This window comes from Podarcis cretensis (assembly GCF_951804945.1).
Source record: "Podarcis cretensis genome assembly, chromosome: 11".
Taxonomy (NCBI): domain Eukaryota; kingdom Metazoa; phylum Chordata; class Lepidosauria; order Squamata; family Lacertidae; genus Podarcis; species Podarcis cretensis.
This window is the reverse complement of record NC_137180.1, coordinates 57244813-57262165: the sequence shown is the minus strand read 5'-3', so window position 1 is coordinate 57262165 and position 17353 is coordinate 57244813. Positions and strand designations below refer to the sequence as shown.

Below are 17353 nucleotides of genomic sequence, written 5' to 3'. Positions count from 1 at the left end.
AATACAATAGGGAAACTCAAAATGGAAGCTGTGTGGCATGTTCGGCTTCTGAAAATCGTTCGAAAACTGGAAGAGTTCCGAGTTTTCGGCATTCAGGAGCCAAGACGGAGGTGTTCAGGAACAGAGGATTGACTGTATGGAGAGACATGGATTTGCAAACACAGTAAAGCAGAAATGACTAGGATGAATTCCCTCCTAACACATAAAAGAAATCAATCAGGGAATCTTCCATCAATGAAATGTTTTACATGTAGCCTCCTGCAATTCGAGGATGTCCTCATCTGAACCAGGACTAGCTGCATCAAAGTATAAACTTTCGCCCAGTACCCAAAGCATTCATTAGCCTCTTCAAATGGCAAAATTGGTTTATTTTATTTTTTCCAAAGTAGAGATCTGAAATGCTATGTCATCTATGCAGTCAAGTAAATCGTTCTCATAACTATTCTAAAGAGAATGAGGATCAATCTTCCTAGCAGCAAATTGACTTAAGTAATGTGGATTGGACAGTTGTAAAAAGAGTTTCTACCTCATGATGGGCATAGATTCTTTCTGTGGCTACAAAATATGGCGTAACACAAGCTGACTCAGCAGAGGCTTAGCACCACGCGCAAATCTGAAGCACTGGCCATTTTGTAGGACTTGAAGAAGCAGAAATTCTTTTCCTTCATCCACGGAGAACTGATAATCCTGTCCTGAAAGCTAATTGCTGGGTTTTGAATTCTTTGTTTTGTGAACATGGATTTGATTTGTGAAGCTGACCTTTGCATAGCATTCTTTCCTCCCACATTTCTGTGCCTTTTTCGCAGTTGTTAACTGAACATTCTCCAAGCAGCGTGAGCTTCCAAATAGGGAAAAAATATATATCCAGATTTGGGAAGGAGATGGTGAAGCAACTGGAGAAGCAAAGAGGCAAACATAGTTTATACACCTATTATTGTCACAAAAGTTTGTCCTCCACTGAAGAAATCGCCAACTTCCTCTTGTCCTTTCATCTGTTATTCCAGAGAAATTAAGTGCTTTTTGATTTTTAACAAAACTGTTCACATTATTGCTAAATGTAACGAGAAAATAAAATCAAAATGTGGAATCTGCCCTGGAATCCACATAGTAAACCCACGTCAGTTTCTTCAGAGCAAGCTTGAAGGGCTGGCGTCCTCAAACTGACCACATTCTTCCCAAGCTGAGCAGGGGGGGAAAACCCCAAGACAACAAAAATATAATCCTTCCGGTCAGTTTCCCGCCCTCTTTTTGTGGTACTGTCAATCCACAGAGAGGGTAAAAAAAAAAAATCCAAAGCGTTTCCCTCCCCCCGGCTCCTTTCAAATAAATACCCCAAATAAGGTCCAAGTTGCGGATGGTCCAGGGATTTAGGCATGTGAATGGACAAGCCCTGTGCAGTTGCAGATGGGCAGATTTTGCCAGCTTTTAGTCCAGAGAGATGATGTCAGGAATGTTGCTCCCACTGCTGCTGGTGATAACTGCCGTCTCGCTCCGGCCTGAGGAGCTAACGCGAGTGCTGCTCTCGTGGTGGCTGGTGGAGGTGATGATGTTGCCGGGGGTGGTGCTTGTTGGCAACGTCGAGGTGAGACTATCCAAAAACATAGGACAGTACTGCTTGAAACAAACAATGGTGCAGATAAGGAAGAGAGACAAAACACAGGGGGGAAAAAAGTGCAAGCAGCCAAGCTAGAGTAAGCAAAGTTAAGACAAGGTCAATTAATACGGTTTCGCAAGGCTCAAAAAGGGCGACTCTGAAATCTCTCCATTGGACAGGCATGCTAAGATTACAAGGAACCTGTCAACTCGGTACATTATTGGCCATCCTTATAAGTAACCTAACCACAAACCATCTGCGTGCTGCCTTATGGGCCTGCTTAAAAGGGGTGGGAGGGGAAAGAAAGGAGAAGCCAATGAAATTAAATGATAAAAGCATTCCTTCAAGAAATTATTCCTACTCCTTCAAGTTTTTAACCCACACCTCGCAGAGGATGTTAAAACGTTCAGTCTCAAATCTTAGATGCGGATGCTACCATGGGAGAGCAGTCACAATTTTTAAAAATGCCCCAAATCTAACAATCAGATAGCAGAAGGGTCTCCCCCCCCTTCACTCATGTCTACATTATTCCAGTTTAAGCAAGAAAAAAAGCAAAAGTAAATAATTTGTAATGAATATATTTACCTGTGGGTCAACTGGGATTAAAGAAAGAAAATCCAAACCTAGAAGAAAACAACATTGCATTGAAAGAAGATGCATCATGGAGAAATCTCAATGTTACATTGTGGTGCAAGGGCTAAGGATGACGAGAATGGGGAAGACCCAGGATTAATTTTATTTTACCTCTCCCTGCTCAAGAAGACATAAAAACGAGATGACATGGTTCTCTCTCTTTACCCTTTATCATCTCATCCTATGCCGATTTGATTCTTAAGTCGCGTCTGCCCCAACTGATATCAGAACTGAGTTCAGAAAAAGAAGCCTTACCAGGTAAATCTGATGAAATACTTGATATTGGTGGGTGGTGGAATGGTACGGAGTAGTCCGTTAATGAGGGTGGAATAGCAGAAGGGTCCACTGTGCTCACTCCAGGCACTCGTACAGTAGACGGCTGATACATGAGCACCCTGTGGGTGAAACAGAAGGTGGAATGTCAGAAACAACCCAGCAGTCAGCAGGAAGGTCAGCTGTGCACAGCTGAGCCCTCTTAGACTCAGTCATCAGAATACACACAACCAATGAGGGTCTTTATTGTAAGCATTTTCCTTTTTCTCTCTCTAGATGCTCATCCTGCCAACATGGCCCAAGGCAGGCCATCAGGACAATTCACTAAATGCATTCTTTAGAGCTGCAGTCAAAGAGGATTTTAAAAGCAGAATCCAATCACACAAGCACATAAAAGCCGTTACTTCAGAGTAAAACTCCCAACACTGAACTGTGTAGGCAAACTAGGGCCCGGGGGCCAGATCCAGCCCAATTGCCTTCTAAATTCGACCCGCGGACAGTCTGGGAATCAGCGTGTTTTTACATGAGTAGAAGGTGTGTTTTTATATAAGATGCATCTCTGGGTTATTTGTGGGGCATAGGAATTTGTTCATTCCCCCCCCCCCAAATATAGTCTGGCCCCCTAGAAGATCTGAGGGACAGTGGACCGGCCCCCTGCTGAAAACATTTGCTGACCCCTGGTGTAGACAGCAAAATCCACACCCACTCTGATATGCAGCCCCATAGGTCAATGCTGTCCTCAGCCTAAAAATGATTAACCACCTATGTTCTGGAGTACGTGGGGAAGAGCAATCCAAAGAGCTCTTCCTGCTCTGCGGGAAAAGATCAGAGTGGCCAAAAAGGCAGCCAGCACCAACTTTGTGTGCCAATAAGTGCACTCCTGATTCATCAGATTGGAAGCCTATGTATCCTGACACCCTGGTTTCCTCAGAGCAAAGCAGACTGGGAAACTAGGAGGCAGGTTCCCAATGGGAATTGGGAGGGGCCTTTCAAGTCCATGCCCTGGCCAAATCTTGCTTCTAAAAACCTGCCTCCTACTGGACCCATAGGGAGATCACTCAGTGCACAGAGCAGCAGTTGGCAAAACCTGAGGGTGTTCTTGTTTTGCGAAGGTGTACAATCTACAGTGGCCAAAAACCAGTGTAATCCACACTGCTTGAAGGGGAAGAAAAGGTCAAAAATTTCTATATGAACTACCTTACACACCATTTTGGACTCTGGAGCTAGACGAGTACTTTGTAGAGAGAAAGATTTCCTCTGAAACAGACTAAAGCAATAGCATTTCTTAACTCCTAAACCCAGGGTGGGATTTGATTTGCCTGCAGACAGACTCTTCAAAAATGAATTTTGCTTGCCGTAACACAGCTAGCTGCGTTTGGGCATCTTTAATCAAACAGGAAATACCGTATTTTTCGCCCTATAGGACGCACTTTTCCCCCTCCAAAAATGAAGGGGAAATGTGTGTGCGTCCTATGGGGCGAATGCAGGCTTTCGCTGAAGCCTGGAGAGCGAGAGGGGTCAGTGCGCACCGACCCCTCTCGCTCTCCAGGCTTCAGGAAGCTCTCCGCAAGCCTTGGGAGCCCAGTGCGACTTCCCGCCGGGCTCCCAAGGCTTGCAGATGGCAGCCTGCGGGCTTTTCAGGGTAATAGAAGCTAATAGAAGCTGTGCAGCCCCTTTACAGAGTGCGCGGCTTCGGCGGGCTTTTCAGGAAGGTGGGGGAATTCCCCCATCTCCTAGAAAAGCCAACAGAAGCCGCGCAGCGCCTTTAAAGAGCGCGCGGCTTCTGCCGGTTTTGCGGGAGGTGGGGGAATCCCACCTCCCAGGGAAGCCGTGCACTCTTTAAAGGGGTTGCGCGGCTTCTGCAGGCTTTTGCGAGAGGTGAGGGAATTCCCCCCCACCTCCCAGAAAAGCCAGTAGAAGCCACGCAGCCCCTTTAAAGAGCGAGCGGCTTCTGCGGGAGGTGGGGAATACTCTCAGAGCTTGACGGGGCTGGTAGGGGAAGGCTTGAGGATAGCAGCCTGTTCTGGGGGCTGGGGTCGGGGGAAGCTCGGGCTTCCCCCGCCCCAACCCCGCGCCTGGGGGGGGGGAATTCTTTATTCCCCCCCCCCAAAAAAACCCTAGGTGCGCCCTATGGGCCAGTGCACCCTATAGGGCGAAAAATACGGTAATCAGAGAAGAGGATTCCAAGAAAGCAGGGGTAGAGTGGAAAGAGATGGACTCTGCACATCTACTAAATGATGTACAAGCAGAAGAGAGAAAACCAAACCCAAGCTGCCAGGATGGGGAACTGATAGAAAAACAAACCAGGACAGATAGTATTATTCACATGAAAAATTACCAACCCTTTGGTGGGACTTGCTTGTGTGTCAGACATATATATGCATTTCCTTTTGGGAGGCGCATCTTCCTCTTCATCAGACGAGCTCTCAGCTGTGAGGTCAATGACATCAACTTTCTTTTTGCTGACCTCACTGATTGGCATGGAACAGGGCTTGCTGACCATGCTGGAACCTGGAAAGAAAAAGTGCAACCGCTCAAGATGAAGGCTATAGGATCTCCTTGTCTTTGAGTAGGAGGTGATGTGCTCTTTTGGTGACAAGGCTGAAAGGAGTAAATTGCAAAGCAATTGTCTAAAGTGCAACAGAGGAGATGTTTGCCCTCCTGCAAACAAACAAACACACACACACACACACACACACACACACACACACACACACACACCTTGTGGCCAAACTGTTTGAACTGAGTTGCTACTTTGCTTTTCTCCATTAAAGGAATGACTACATTATTCAGCTGCAGGCTTGACTCACCATTTCTTCTGCAATGAGGCCAAGGGGGTAGGGGCATGAAGAATCCCAGATACCAAGTTCAAAGTTCCAGGAAAGTTTCAACCCTTCACTCTTGTCCTTTGCAGCCTATGGGTTCTTTTGCTTATTGATTCTGTCTTTCTCCAGACCTGCTCCTAACAAGAGCTGTTGAATCTAAGAAGAAACTACATCCAGAGGTGGAGTAAACTGACTATTGTGGAATCCTTAAGATTTTTAAATATAGAATTCTGTCTCATGGCAGTGAGTGTGAATCAGGAGATTACCCTCAACTTACTTGAGGAGTTAGAAAAGAAGGTTGAGAGAGAGCCTTGGCATGGTTCATGCTGGGGCCCTGGTTGACTTTTTTCCACTGGGCTAGGGAGACTCCATGGAGGAAGAGCGGGACGGCGTGTGCCTCCCCTTTTTTGGGTGTGCTTTCTTACTCTTATTTTATACAGCTGCTCAATTATGGCTCTTTAATTCTCTCAATGAACTGAGCATTGAGGATAGATGCAGAAAAAGGTGCAGAATTGCATCATTCTGGCCAGATACGCAAGGGTAGCATCCAGGACCCTGACGAGAGGCAGACATTTGGAACGATGGGGAGTTGCTATCTGACAAATATATTCCCACGGCTGTACAGGTACTGTACCAATGACTCTCTGCAGCCACCTGGTGGCCTGTGAAAGGAATGTCATTTTTGCTTGGCATTTGATTGCAAACGGGCAGAGTCGTCCACTAGGGCAGACCAGAACTGGGATACTGCTGATAGATGCACAGCTCCATTCTGCACCTGAGAAGCTGAAGGTCTGGACACACTGACAGGGACTTCCACCAGCAGTTTCCCTTGTTTGTTGAGCCGAGTGGAGTTGCAGCTAAGCTGTGCTTTGCTGGGCCTCTAGAATTCCCTTTCTGACTTGGCAGGGCACGGAGGACAGATGCTTCACAAGTGGAACTCTTTGGAAGCAGGGTTGTTTTGGAAGACTTTGTTCTACAGCCCTTCCCTGTTGGTGCCATGAGAAGCAGGGAAGAGAGAAAACAAAAGTTTAGGGGTTTTCGTTTCCCTATGTAGGGAGAACAAAGCTCAGAAAAAGAAATCAAGAATAAGACCAGGGCTTTTTTTCCAGCCGGAACTCAGTTCCGGCACCTCTCAGGTGGGCACCATTGCCACTATAAGAGAACTAGGCAGATGTTCATGCTGAGTTCCGGCACCTCTTTTTCTAGAAAAATAGCACTGAGCAAGACTTAATAGATAAGTAACAGGCTAAACAGATGAATGGAGATCTGAATGAATAGGCCAGGTAGGTATTTGACCTCTGGAGAGACACATTAAAAAATCACGCCCAGCTTCTGAGCCAGATAGTGAAGGAACTGGGAGGCAGTTTCTGCAAGGAGGCAAAAGTATCTGCTGCCTCTTCTGCAAATAGGAGTAAACAGTCAGCCTGGATAGGTTCCCACGTCAACTGGGACAGGGGTTTCATGGCTTGAATTCCAAGTTACTTACTTTCTACCTTGGTGCACTGCGGGCTGACAACTTTCAGAGCCTCCTTCTTCGGCCTCATCGGGCACCAGGAACCATCCTCCTGGAACTTGATCTCATCTACATCTGAACATTCGTTTAGAATTTCCATAAAGAGTCTGGAAAAGAGCATTAAACGTTACTAGTTTGTGTCCGCTGACTGTTCTGATGGTGCCTTTGAGTGATGGCTGCCTTAGAAAGAGAAGCTTCCCTTCCAAAAGGAGATCCCAGTTCCACTCCAACCCAATTGCTCTTACCCATGTGAGCTACAGCTAACTAGCTGCTGTTGGGGTCCTACCAGTATTCATTCTGGAACTGAGTGATTGGTAATGAACCACAAATTGTTTTGACCCTGGCAAGGTATGAGGCCTCTAGCCATGCAGGGTGAATTTTTGTGGAAAATAGGTTTGAGATATTAGATCAAAGGATTTTTACATTTGATATTGTTCAAAATGGCTCAAAGTTAAATTTTATAAATCAGATTAATACTTTACTTAAAGTCTCACATCAATCCTTGCGTTCCACATGGTTCGATAAAGATTCTGATCATGAGACAACAGCTAGTTAATCAGCCTTTGGAACCATCTGACAGGATCAGGATTCCCTGCGACTCACATTCATAAATTAACTGCTTGTCACCTCAATCATATAATAAAGCGATTCACAGACCTCTGATGGGAGCAAACTAAGTCTCAAGCCAGCTCTATAGCCCTAGAAGCTGGTTGGCAATTTAAAAGGTTATAACCCTTTTATCATGTTAGATAAAGGGGTAATGCTGGTGATTGTTTAAGTTGTGATTAAAGAGTAGAGTGTGTCATGGGCTACAGGTTCCAAGCTTCAAATGCAGGTTAGTTCCAATTCTTTATGGCTTTACCACAACCAAACACATGCCTCTGGAAAGACACAATGCTAGCTTCCTTGCTAGGCAGCTCCTGCTGTTGATTCACTGAATGCAGCAAACTGCTTTTATAGTTCTAAGAGCACAGCTACTGCCGCCTGAAAAAGTGAGATACCACCTCCTCGTCTTACCCATCTAAGATGAGACTCTCATATGCAGCTTTCTTGTCGCACACAGGACATATCCAGGTGGGTTTCTTTTCATTCATTTGTAGATAGAGAGCAGCATCAAAGCACTGCAGGTGGGTACAAGTAACGGCACGGCAGGGAATTGTCAGCCGCATTTTCCCCAGCTGGAGACCAGGTCACGTAGAAAGTGAAAGGCGTCAAAGGCAGGGAGGCAGTGATGGAAGGAAAGGGTGGGGAGGTGAGAGAGCCATTGTTAGCGAATGGAATTGGGTGCCTTTATGAAAAAGACAAAACCAGACAATCCTTGCTTGTTTGCGGAAGTCTGGAGCCTTAGATCCTCACATGAAAGCAATCTAGAGAGCCAGTGTGGTGTAGTGGTTAAGAGCGATAGACTCGTAATCTGGGGAACCGGGTTCGCGTCTTCGCTCCTCCACATGCAGCTGCTGGGTGACCTTGGGCCAGTCACACTTCTTTGAAGTCTCTCAGCCCCACTCACCTCACAGAGTGTTCGTTGTGGGGGAGGAAGGGAAAGGAGAATGTTAGCCGCTTTGAGACTCGCTCGGGTAGTGATAAAGCGGGATATCAAATCCAAACTCTTCTTCTTCTTCTTCATCTAAAGTATGGGTGGGCCTCCCTAGGTAAGGGGCAAACTCCTCATTGATCCCCCCCCCCCAGTTACAGCCTCTCGGCCATCAGATTGCCTCCCATAACGGATCAGTCAAACTCATTGTAGGACATGCTGAATCTTTCAACTTTCAAATTCCCAAAATGAGGGGTGATAAAAAGTTGTAACGTAACTTGGAAATTCAAAAGGTATTTTGTTAAATTAATATAATTTAGTTTTGCTTGGTAGGGAAAATGTGGTGGTAAGTAAAATGTGTGTCAAACTGCATAGGAATCATTAAAAATGATTACCGAGTACTTGCAGTTATATTCTATATTATTATGCATTACCTGACATTTTCAGAAGGTACAATTAAAATTTGTTGGTTTTTCCAAAAGCAGTTTATGTAATTCTTCATAAAACGTAGAATCACCAAGCTAAATATTGTCCAATCACAAAAATAACAGATTTTAATTCCTCACACCCAAAAATCTATTTTTAAGACCCCTCGCTGAAGAAAAAATTAAGCTTCACCTCATAAAATGACACGTCATAAGCAAGGAAGGAAGTTTTCGTGCTGCATAAAGTGCCACATACAAATGCCACTGGCAGCACTACATGTCATGGACATGAGACTTGCACACTTCACAGATCCCATCAGAGATGTTATGTAAGTGGAGATGGTGATGGAAGTGTAGACATTTGGGCACCCTGATTCAGAATCTTTCCAGCTCTGTATGTGAATGGATCAAGTGGCTTTTCTTTGGGCTTAGGAGGGCTCCCACTAACAGTATGTGTGTATTTAGTGTTCAGGCAATTTATATACCACTTAATATATTAAAGTATCTCTAAGCTGTGTATAGCAAGTTCAAACAACAACAACTACTGCTAAAAAAACCCATCACAGTAAAACCTTTAAGATTAAAATAAAACCAGTTCTACCAGACATCTTTAGAAGATGCAGTAACATCTTATCAGCTTTCTCTTTATAGTTTTGAAATCCATACTAGAACCCAAATTCATACTAGAATTTGAAAACTATACTAGAACCCAAATTCCACATAAATATGCAAACCATAGCAACTTGCATATACTGTGTTACTAGTGACATGCTTATTTGCAGAGTCTACCTCTTATTCTTTATTTTGCTCAGAAAAAATGTATAACCTCTAAACAGTTTACTTAAGACAATAATACTCTGATACAATCAGCAAATATTTAAAAATGTGACCAAGTTAGGATTCTGGATAGCCTTGCTGAAACAAAAAGTATTTTAATCAACGCAAATAATTTCCCTATAAGACATCATTCCAAGCTATTAACCAACTCTACTTACGGGACACATTAATGATACTCGCAGACTGGTAGTCGCAATTTCACTATCTGGGTCCGCGGTGAGTTTTTCTTTAACTATTATTTTTTAAAAGAAGGGGGGGGGGAGATTTAAAATAAATGCTTTAATATCTTGCTGGACTATAACTTTTAATGTGCAATTCTTAATTACTCAAAAGCTTGAGAGAATAATATACGGCATAGCTATTTCAAGAATTTGTAAATTCAACATAAAATGATAATGGCACTGACAAAATTTCAAAGTTGCACATTAGAACTAATGTGAAGTTTCCCATCTATAATACAATTGCTATATAAAATCTGTAAAATGAATGCATTTAGAGCATGTTGCTGGGACTTTGCTCTCACACCAACCAGCTGGCTATCCAAATCTAAGTGGTGCTTTTTTCTTCCTGCGGGGAAAGGGAGGAAGCTGCAAGGTGAAGAGGTACCCAGAGTTCTGAATGGCAGCCACCAGACTCAAGCAGCATGGGAGAGATGATGCAAGACATCTAACAGCTCAGCTGGGTATTTGGAACAGCTCCAGAATCCTCTGCAACTGTGTATGCAGAAACAAAAATCTGCACTTCAACACCAGGCTCAGAAATTGTTGCAGGGTTCATTCTAGACCTAGCATATTCCCGAGATTTCAGTAAGGCAATTTGTAAAAGTAGAATACGAAATAGTACTTTGCCCTTAATGAAATTTCAACAGGTTGATGGCAAAGGTAACTCAGTAAAACCAATCTAAACAAGCAAAGTATTTTTAAAAATGGGACTTGGGTATACCACCGTTTTAAGCGGAGCTGATGCTACTTTTCAACTGCCTTTTGAATTTCAGTTATTACTTATATACCAATAACCACAAATTGACATACATGGCTCTCCCGCCTTATTTTATCCTCGTGATAGCCCTGCAAGCAAGGAAGGCAAGGCTGAGAGATAGCCACTCAGTAAGCTTCATGGCTACAGATGTATCTGAAGATGGGGCCTCCTGTACCCTACTCTGACACTCTAGCTACTGCCCCGTCAGTATACATGTTCATGGTCCGATATTGTAAAATGCTTCAGGAAGTAAAAATAACACTTTTGATTCCTATTAGATGTCAAAGCGGCCCTTCAAAAAAAAAAATACAGTATTTTCTTCTGCACTCTGGCAATAACACCCTGCTACTCCTCACACTTAGCCACATGGGATGCCAAGAATCACCCTGAAGAGGAGCCACCCAGTTGCTTTTATTAGAAACCTACAGCCCATTACAAACATGTAACCAAAGGAAGAGAAACACAAGAATTATCTACTCACTTAGTGCCCGGGAATGATCAGGGTTTCGAATACCTTTCATTTTTAGCCTCTGTAGAAGCATGGCTGAAGTGAGTTGGCGTACAAGATACACAGACATTGAGTAATTCTACAGGAGAGGAAATGTGAAAGAATGAAAAGGTCTTTTTCATAGACAAATGATCTCCAGATAAAAGGTGGTATACAAATCATCATCATCATCAACAACAACAACAACAACAACAACCCTCTATTTACAGCAGACAGACACAAAGAAGCAGATCATAGTAAGTTAAGAGAGAGAAAAAGTGTTGCATGAATGAGTTATTTATTGCTATTATCTCCCCTTCACCCTAAGGTCCCAGGGTTAAGTTACAGCAATTAACAATTCAAACACAATATTAATATTAAAACATTATTAAACAATATTAAAAACTGTTTAAAACAATCTAAAATTACAGAAATAAGGTGGGTCCTAAAAATTTACCTCTCAAATGCCAAAAGCCAGGATAAAGAGGTGCATCTTCAGCATTCACTGAAAGACGTATAACGAAAGTGCCAGATGCACAACTATGAGAAGGCAATTTCTCAATTTAGGAGCTGCCACAGGGGTGCCACAAAGCTTCTGTGGGTGAAGGAGCAACCAAGAGGACAGCCTCCGCCCTGCTTAGCATCCAAGAGGGTCTGTAGGCAAGGAGGCGGTCTTACAGGCATTGTGGTCCTAAGTCACTTGGGGCTTTAAAAACTAATGTGAGCACCTTGAGTTGAGCCCGGAAACAACCAGCGCAGTGGTTTTAAATCAGTTTATGGAAGATCAGAAGGTAACTACAGCCTTATCTTGCCACTGCATTCTGGACAACAGAAGTTTCCAAGTCATCTTCAAGGGCAGCGGTACTTAGAGCACTTTACAATAACTCAGTCTGGAAGTTACCAGAGCAGGGAATACAGCGGCCAAGTCATCTCTGCCCGACAGGCATCTGAGGGTGTCAGAGCAATGCACTCTAGGCCAGATGGCAAAAGCCAATTCACCACTAGGCAAAGCTCTGCTGGGCAGCTACTTGCAGATGCAGCGATGGTGGAGAAGCTAGCTTTCTTCTTCACCACTATGTGGTAGGCACAATGGTGCAGCCTCACCCACATTTGGACCTGTGCTCTAGCCGCCAACCCTCCTGCTTCATGCACGTAGGTCACTAGAAACCCAAGGCAAGGATTTACTTTTCCTTCAAAACAATTCTACATTTGTTTTTTTTTACATGAAGTCATTTTGCAAGATGGAAAGATTTCAATTTACCTTTCCAATTTCAGATGCCCAGGAAATAGAAATCTGATTTGGCACTGCAGAGGATAGCCTGACTAGAGATGTAATATTCAAGGGGCGCCCTGGCCTCTTTTGCTCAATTCCATTTTTGGGTGGTGGAGCATATCCCTAAAAAACATAGGCACAAAAATCATTTTTCCATTTAGATATATATTCTCTTTGGAGACTGCTCAAAACGTTGCAATTTCTAGTAAGTTACAGCATACAAAAGCTAAAATTAAACACTTATATCCCATTGATTTCAATGGAAGTTAAAACATTTGCCAAGCATCCATTTCTTTCCAGTGAGCCTTACAGCACAATCCTATACACGTTTATTCAGAAGTAAGCCTCAATGGGTTCAGTGGCTCTTATTCCCAAAAGTGCATATAGGATTGTGGCCTTAGTAACTTAAGTCTGAGGGAGGGAAGAAAGGACCGCATCACTTCTTCATGAAATAAGTTCCTTAAGAAAGTTAGTTCGTTAGTTTATTCGAAGCTTTGCTTCGAGAAAGCAAACTTGGTTACAGCACCACACCAGTAACTTTAAGTCAGAGAAGGAAATTAGGGGAAATTCCAAGCTGTGAATAAAGGATTTCCAAATCTACTCTGTGAGTAATGCACACTGATGCAGCATCAACCAAGTTTTGTAACTGTATTTGTTCACAGATCCAAATACTAGTTATTTAGTTCCATAACTTTCATTCTAGAGACATTTATGGGTAGAGTTGTGTGGCAGAGGGTATTTGTGTTGAACCAAAGGTGAACTGTTCTGGAAGCTTTGCTAATGCCATATTGGTAGTCAAGATAACCCCACAATTAATTGGTAGTTGTTACAGCAATGAGCTCGTTTATGTTTATATTCGCTTGCTTTGATCTAGGCTAATTGGCATGCTTTGATGTTACCCTTATCTGTGGGGCTTGGGGTGCTGGGCCCGAAGCCCAGAAAAGGGGAGCTATCAGTAAGGTTTGGGTGCTTGCCACCTATGCCCCCAGCTAGTCAGGTTAAATTATGTATGCTTCTTTGTTGCATAAAAAATGTATAAATGTTTGCTTGGGTGCGGACAAGACATCTCCTTGCTGCAGAGTCTGTCATGCGTCTGCAAAAGCTACGAGAACTGCCACGCTGCTTTGCTGTACGTCTACACCTTCTTTAATAAAGCACTTGAACAGATCACTCTGTTTTTAACATCCTTTGGTATCCCTGCACCCAACCACTCCCACGAGCCCTCCTTTTGGCCAGTGGATCAGGATGGTATCGCACCCATTGAGCTGGCAAATCAGGATTACAAGAAGTTTAAAACAGATGCGCTATCAAAAATTTCAACAGCTTACCGGCAATGGAAATAGCTTTCCATTTACTTTTATGCACAAGCTACTAGGGTAGTTATCTTCTTGGGGGCAGCTGGTTTCTGCCAGGCATAACCTGTTTGCAGAAAATAATATTGTTGAATGGCAGCGCATTGAAATGTACTCAATTAAAAGAGGCATTTATACATTTATGTAAATAAGTTGGTCACCTCAGCTGAACTTGCACAGTGTAATCCCTTCTGCCTCCTGGCAAAAAGTCCCTGTCACAACAAAAGCAGAAGTTACTTAGACAAGTCTAAGGTTGCTTTATCACTTAACAAGTCAACTCCTCATGCAACCTTCCTAATCCTGATTTGTACCTCTACCTTGCTTTCATGAGTTTAAGTATATGCAAGCACAGTGAGAGTCCACTATTGATACAGATATACAGAGAGATACACACAGATACACATACACACAAAACACTATGGACAGCAAAAGATAAAGTGTATCCATTTCCCAGAGACAACAACAAGTGAAACTCTGCAAACATATGGCTAGCTTTCATAGTTGCAGATATAAACCTACAGGAGGGCTGTCAAATATTCTCTGAGACATCAGAGGAACAGCCACCAAACTCATCAGCACTTCCAAGTGTCATCTTTGCTAGATCCATTTACTGTATTTGTGGGGAATGACAGGCTGAAGCCTCAATGCTGTAATTCGCATCGCAAATTAGCACTCACCATATTCATAAAAATTACATGCACCTGAACTTAAAAGTTAGCAGCTGTCGTAAGTCTATCATATTTCCAACAGGGTTCTCATTTTTGAACAATCTGCCCACTCTCACTGTAACCTTGGGAAAATGTGTTCATTCTACAAGATTAACTGAGATACTAGTATTTTGCTAGGAAGTAGTTTTCAGGATTCCAAGAAGCCATCAGTTATTTTTATGGGATTTCCAGAGGTAGATCAAGTGGTCTGGAATTCTGTCTAAGAAAATTAACCAAATCTGGTATGAGGAAGCTCAGGCTAGACATTCTGCTATTACCTGGAAATGCAGATTTCTCTGACTTGCTGCGGTGTTAAAGCAAAGATGAAGAACTTCTCCTGGAACCTCTGAATACTGCTCTGTACTGCAGAGGGACACAGAAAAGTTTAGCTTTAATTCACTGACAAACTCCAGAGTCTACAGAAGGCAGTACAGAAACGGGTGTCTCATAACTTTCCCAATTTCACAAAAACATGACTTTTAAGTAATGGAATTGTGTAGCTTTCAGGTCTTCCAGATTAAGTGCATAAATCGTACTTTTGCATTCAGATGCATTTAAAAGTTCACCTAGTGACATCAGTTCCCCAAGAAACTATACTTCATACATTTCAGCAGCTTGGCAAGCTAATAACTTTATTGTCATCCCCAATAAAGCCGGCTGTAGTGTCTTGAGAGTTAGCATGCTGTATTTTTTGAGGTAGGTGCACCCCAGCTGCACAGTTAAGTGATCTGCACTGCTCAGTTGAAAAATCCCACTTACCTAAGCTTGTAGGTTTGATTAGAACATCTAGTACATCATAAAAGGGAAGGCTCTTCAGTTGAACATCCGGGTGCACAGGTGGAATTGGAGGTGAAGGCTGCTGCATCTCAAAGCGAGGCTTTGTGTCCTGGAGCAGCACTGAACTAAGAGGTGAGGATGGGGATTGAGGAGTGACTGATGTAGATGGTATTGGGTGCAGACCAGCAACAGTTAAATCAGGTTCCACGGGAGATGAGCTGCTGTCCAAATTGAAGACTGAAGGCTTTAAAGAGGACAAGTCAGAAAGACCTTCTATTGTTCTGGGATATCGTCGCCTGTAGAGTTCTCGGATCTTTATCTGAACTGCTGGGCTGCAGCCACTCTTCAGCAAGTGCAATGCCCTCATTAGGAGGTCATGTTTGCGTCCACTTTTATTACGTCCAGCAAAGCCCAACAGCACTTGTAGTTCAGAGACCCGGAAACTTGATACCATATTCTAAGGGGGAAACAGACAAACAGTGTATCAAACAAGAACTGAGAGCACTGAACATACAGGTACGAGCATGTAAAATGAAAAAGGGGTTGTAAATTGCACTTTAGAGGCTCTTCAGATACTATATCGTACATGGAGACGGCAACAGCAAAGCCTTCATGATTTAGTCTCTTTTACAGGAAACATGACCACCACATTGTGGAAATATTACCAAAAACCATGAGCCACCACATGCTAACTGTGCTTTGAGTGAAATCTACAACCACAAGGATAGAATTTAAAGGGTCTCTCATATACAGGGTCAACTTCCAAAAAGTTGCAGGAAAGCAAGTCAGATCAGCTTTCTGAACATGCAAGTTCTATCTAAACTAGTTAAGATGGTAGGCCTTATTCCGCTGGTCCATCACAACCATCTAAACCGTTTCTACCTGTAAGCAAAGTTCAATAGCAAAAGCAAATGACGAGACATTTGTGGTGGCTGCCCCACTGGTGTAGAAGTTCCCTTCTGTAAAAGATCCATTAAAGTCTAACCTCTAAATGGCTTCTGGAAGCACTCAATGACTTTCCTATTCTAGCCTGCTGTCAGGGAACTGACATCAGAGCGAGAAGCAGAGGCAGGGCTCCAGAGCGATGCCGGGGAGGGAACCAGCAAGGGGGAAGGAATTCAGCGTGACACCAATAGAGAGGAGAGGGAGATGGAGGAATCGGTGTCAGGGCTCCAAGACCCTTCAACCGAAACTAGCGGAGAGAGCACTGGCACGCCCCTGCCCTCCCCTTACGTGCGCAGACGCGTTCCGCGCAGGGAACATAGGAGGAGACTTGGGGTCAAACAGCTTTTATGCTGGAAGAGATTCAAGAAACGCCCACTGACGGATACTGCAAGTGACTAACAGGTCACATAGGGCGAGCTCTAACCCTAAACATGATGGAGCAAGCAATCTAACTAAACTGAAGGCAATTTACGCACAAGTAACCCCCTCACAACCATTACACCTACTTTTAACAGCTGGTCTTAAGCAGATATGGAGTATGGTGTCTATACTAAATCTAAGCATGATTATGTGAAAATATCACATTCTTCTCTATGCACCTCTGCTGTCTCCTGTGTGTGTTTCAATATCACAATCCCCTTGGGACAGTGAAATGTCTTCCCATTATTTGAGAAGTACCATGCACATGGATGGGACTACATTAATAAATATTAACAATATTTATCTGGGTTATCTCTTTTCAAAATCTGTTGCCTTCCTCAAACAAGTGAGAACAGTGCAGAAGATGAAACAAATGTTTTGATAAAGCTTCTCATTTTTCCTTTGGGCTTGAAAATTGTTTCTTTCCATCTGTCAACCAAGATTTGAAAACTCTCAAGTAAAGCTCTTTGCACTTTCAGTGTTTAAAACAAGCTAAATCAGAATCAACACGTTTTAGTTCTGTAGCCAACATATTTAGACAGTATTACCAGCTGCCCACATTATAACTGATGCAATAACCACAGGTATCATTACAGTCACAAAATAGTTTGCTTCTGATCATTTTTACTCTAGCCTCAGCCGCAAAGCACAAGAAATACAGACACAAACATATTGGCAACATCAGCCAGAACCAGTGCTGCACACATAAAGGAATTTTATTATTTATATAGCACCAATGTAGTCATTGCCCCACTTACCATCTCTCAAGTTTGAACAGTG

At 43.3% G+C, this 17353-nt stretch overlaps 1 protein-coding gene across 6 annotated transcripts in view; it reads right to left on the bottom strand.

Annotated features, from left to right (window-relative positions):
• The window catches only part of PIAS2 (protein inhibitor of activated STAT 2), a 45312-nt gene that overhangs the window by 8111 nt on the left and 19848 nt on the right, over positions 1-17353 (bottom strand). For 4 of the 6 annotated variants that reach the window (XM_079994879.1, XM_079994880.1, XM_079994877.1 and 1 more), the window contains 13 exons: positions 15191-15665; positions 14710-14794; positions 13886-13936; positions 13701-13791; positions 12361-12495; positions 11094-11199; positions 9793-9866; positions 7856-8016; positions 6812-6945; positions 4843-5011; positions 2483-2622; positions 2180-2217; positions 348-1614 (listed from right to left, as the gene is read on the bottom strand). In XM_079994879.1, coding sequence (XP_079851005.1) covers positions 1426-1614; positions 2180-2217; positions 2483-2622; positions 4843-5011; positions 6812-6945; positions 7856-8016; positions 9793-9866; positions 11094-11199; positions 12361-12495; positions 13701-13791; positions 13886-13936; positions 14710-14794; positions 15191-15662 — 1845 coding nt within the window. In that variant the 5' untranslated portion in view covers positions 15663-15665 and the 3' untranslated portion in view covers positions 348-1425. Of the gene's footprint in view, positions 1-347; positions 1615-2179; positions 2218-2482; positions 2623-4842; positions 5012-6811; positions 6946-7855; positions 8017-9792; positions 9867-11093; positions 11200-12360; positions 12496-13700; positions 13792-13885; positions 13937-14709; positions 14795-15190; positions 15666-17353 lie in introns of those variants that run through there. The other 2 variants (XM_079994881.1, XM_079994882.1) reach the window with 2 other exon arrangements.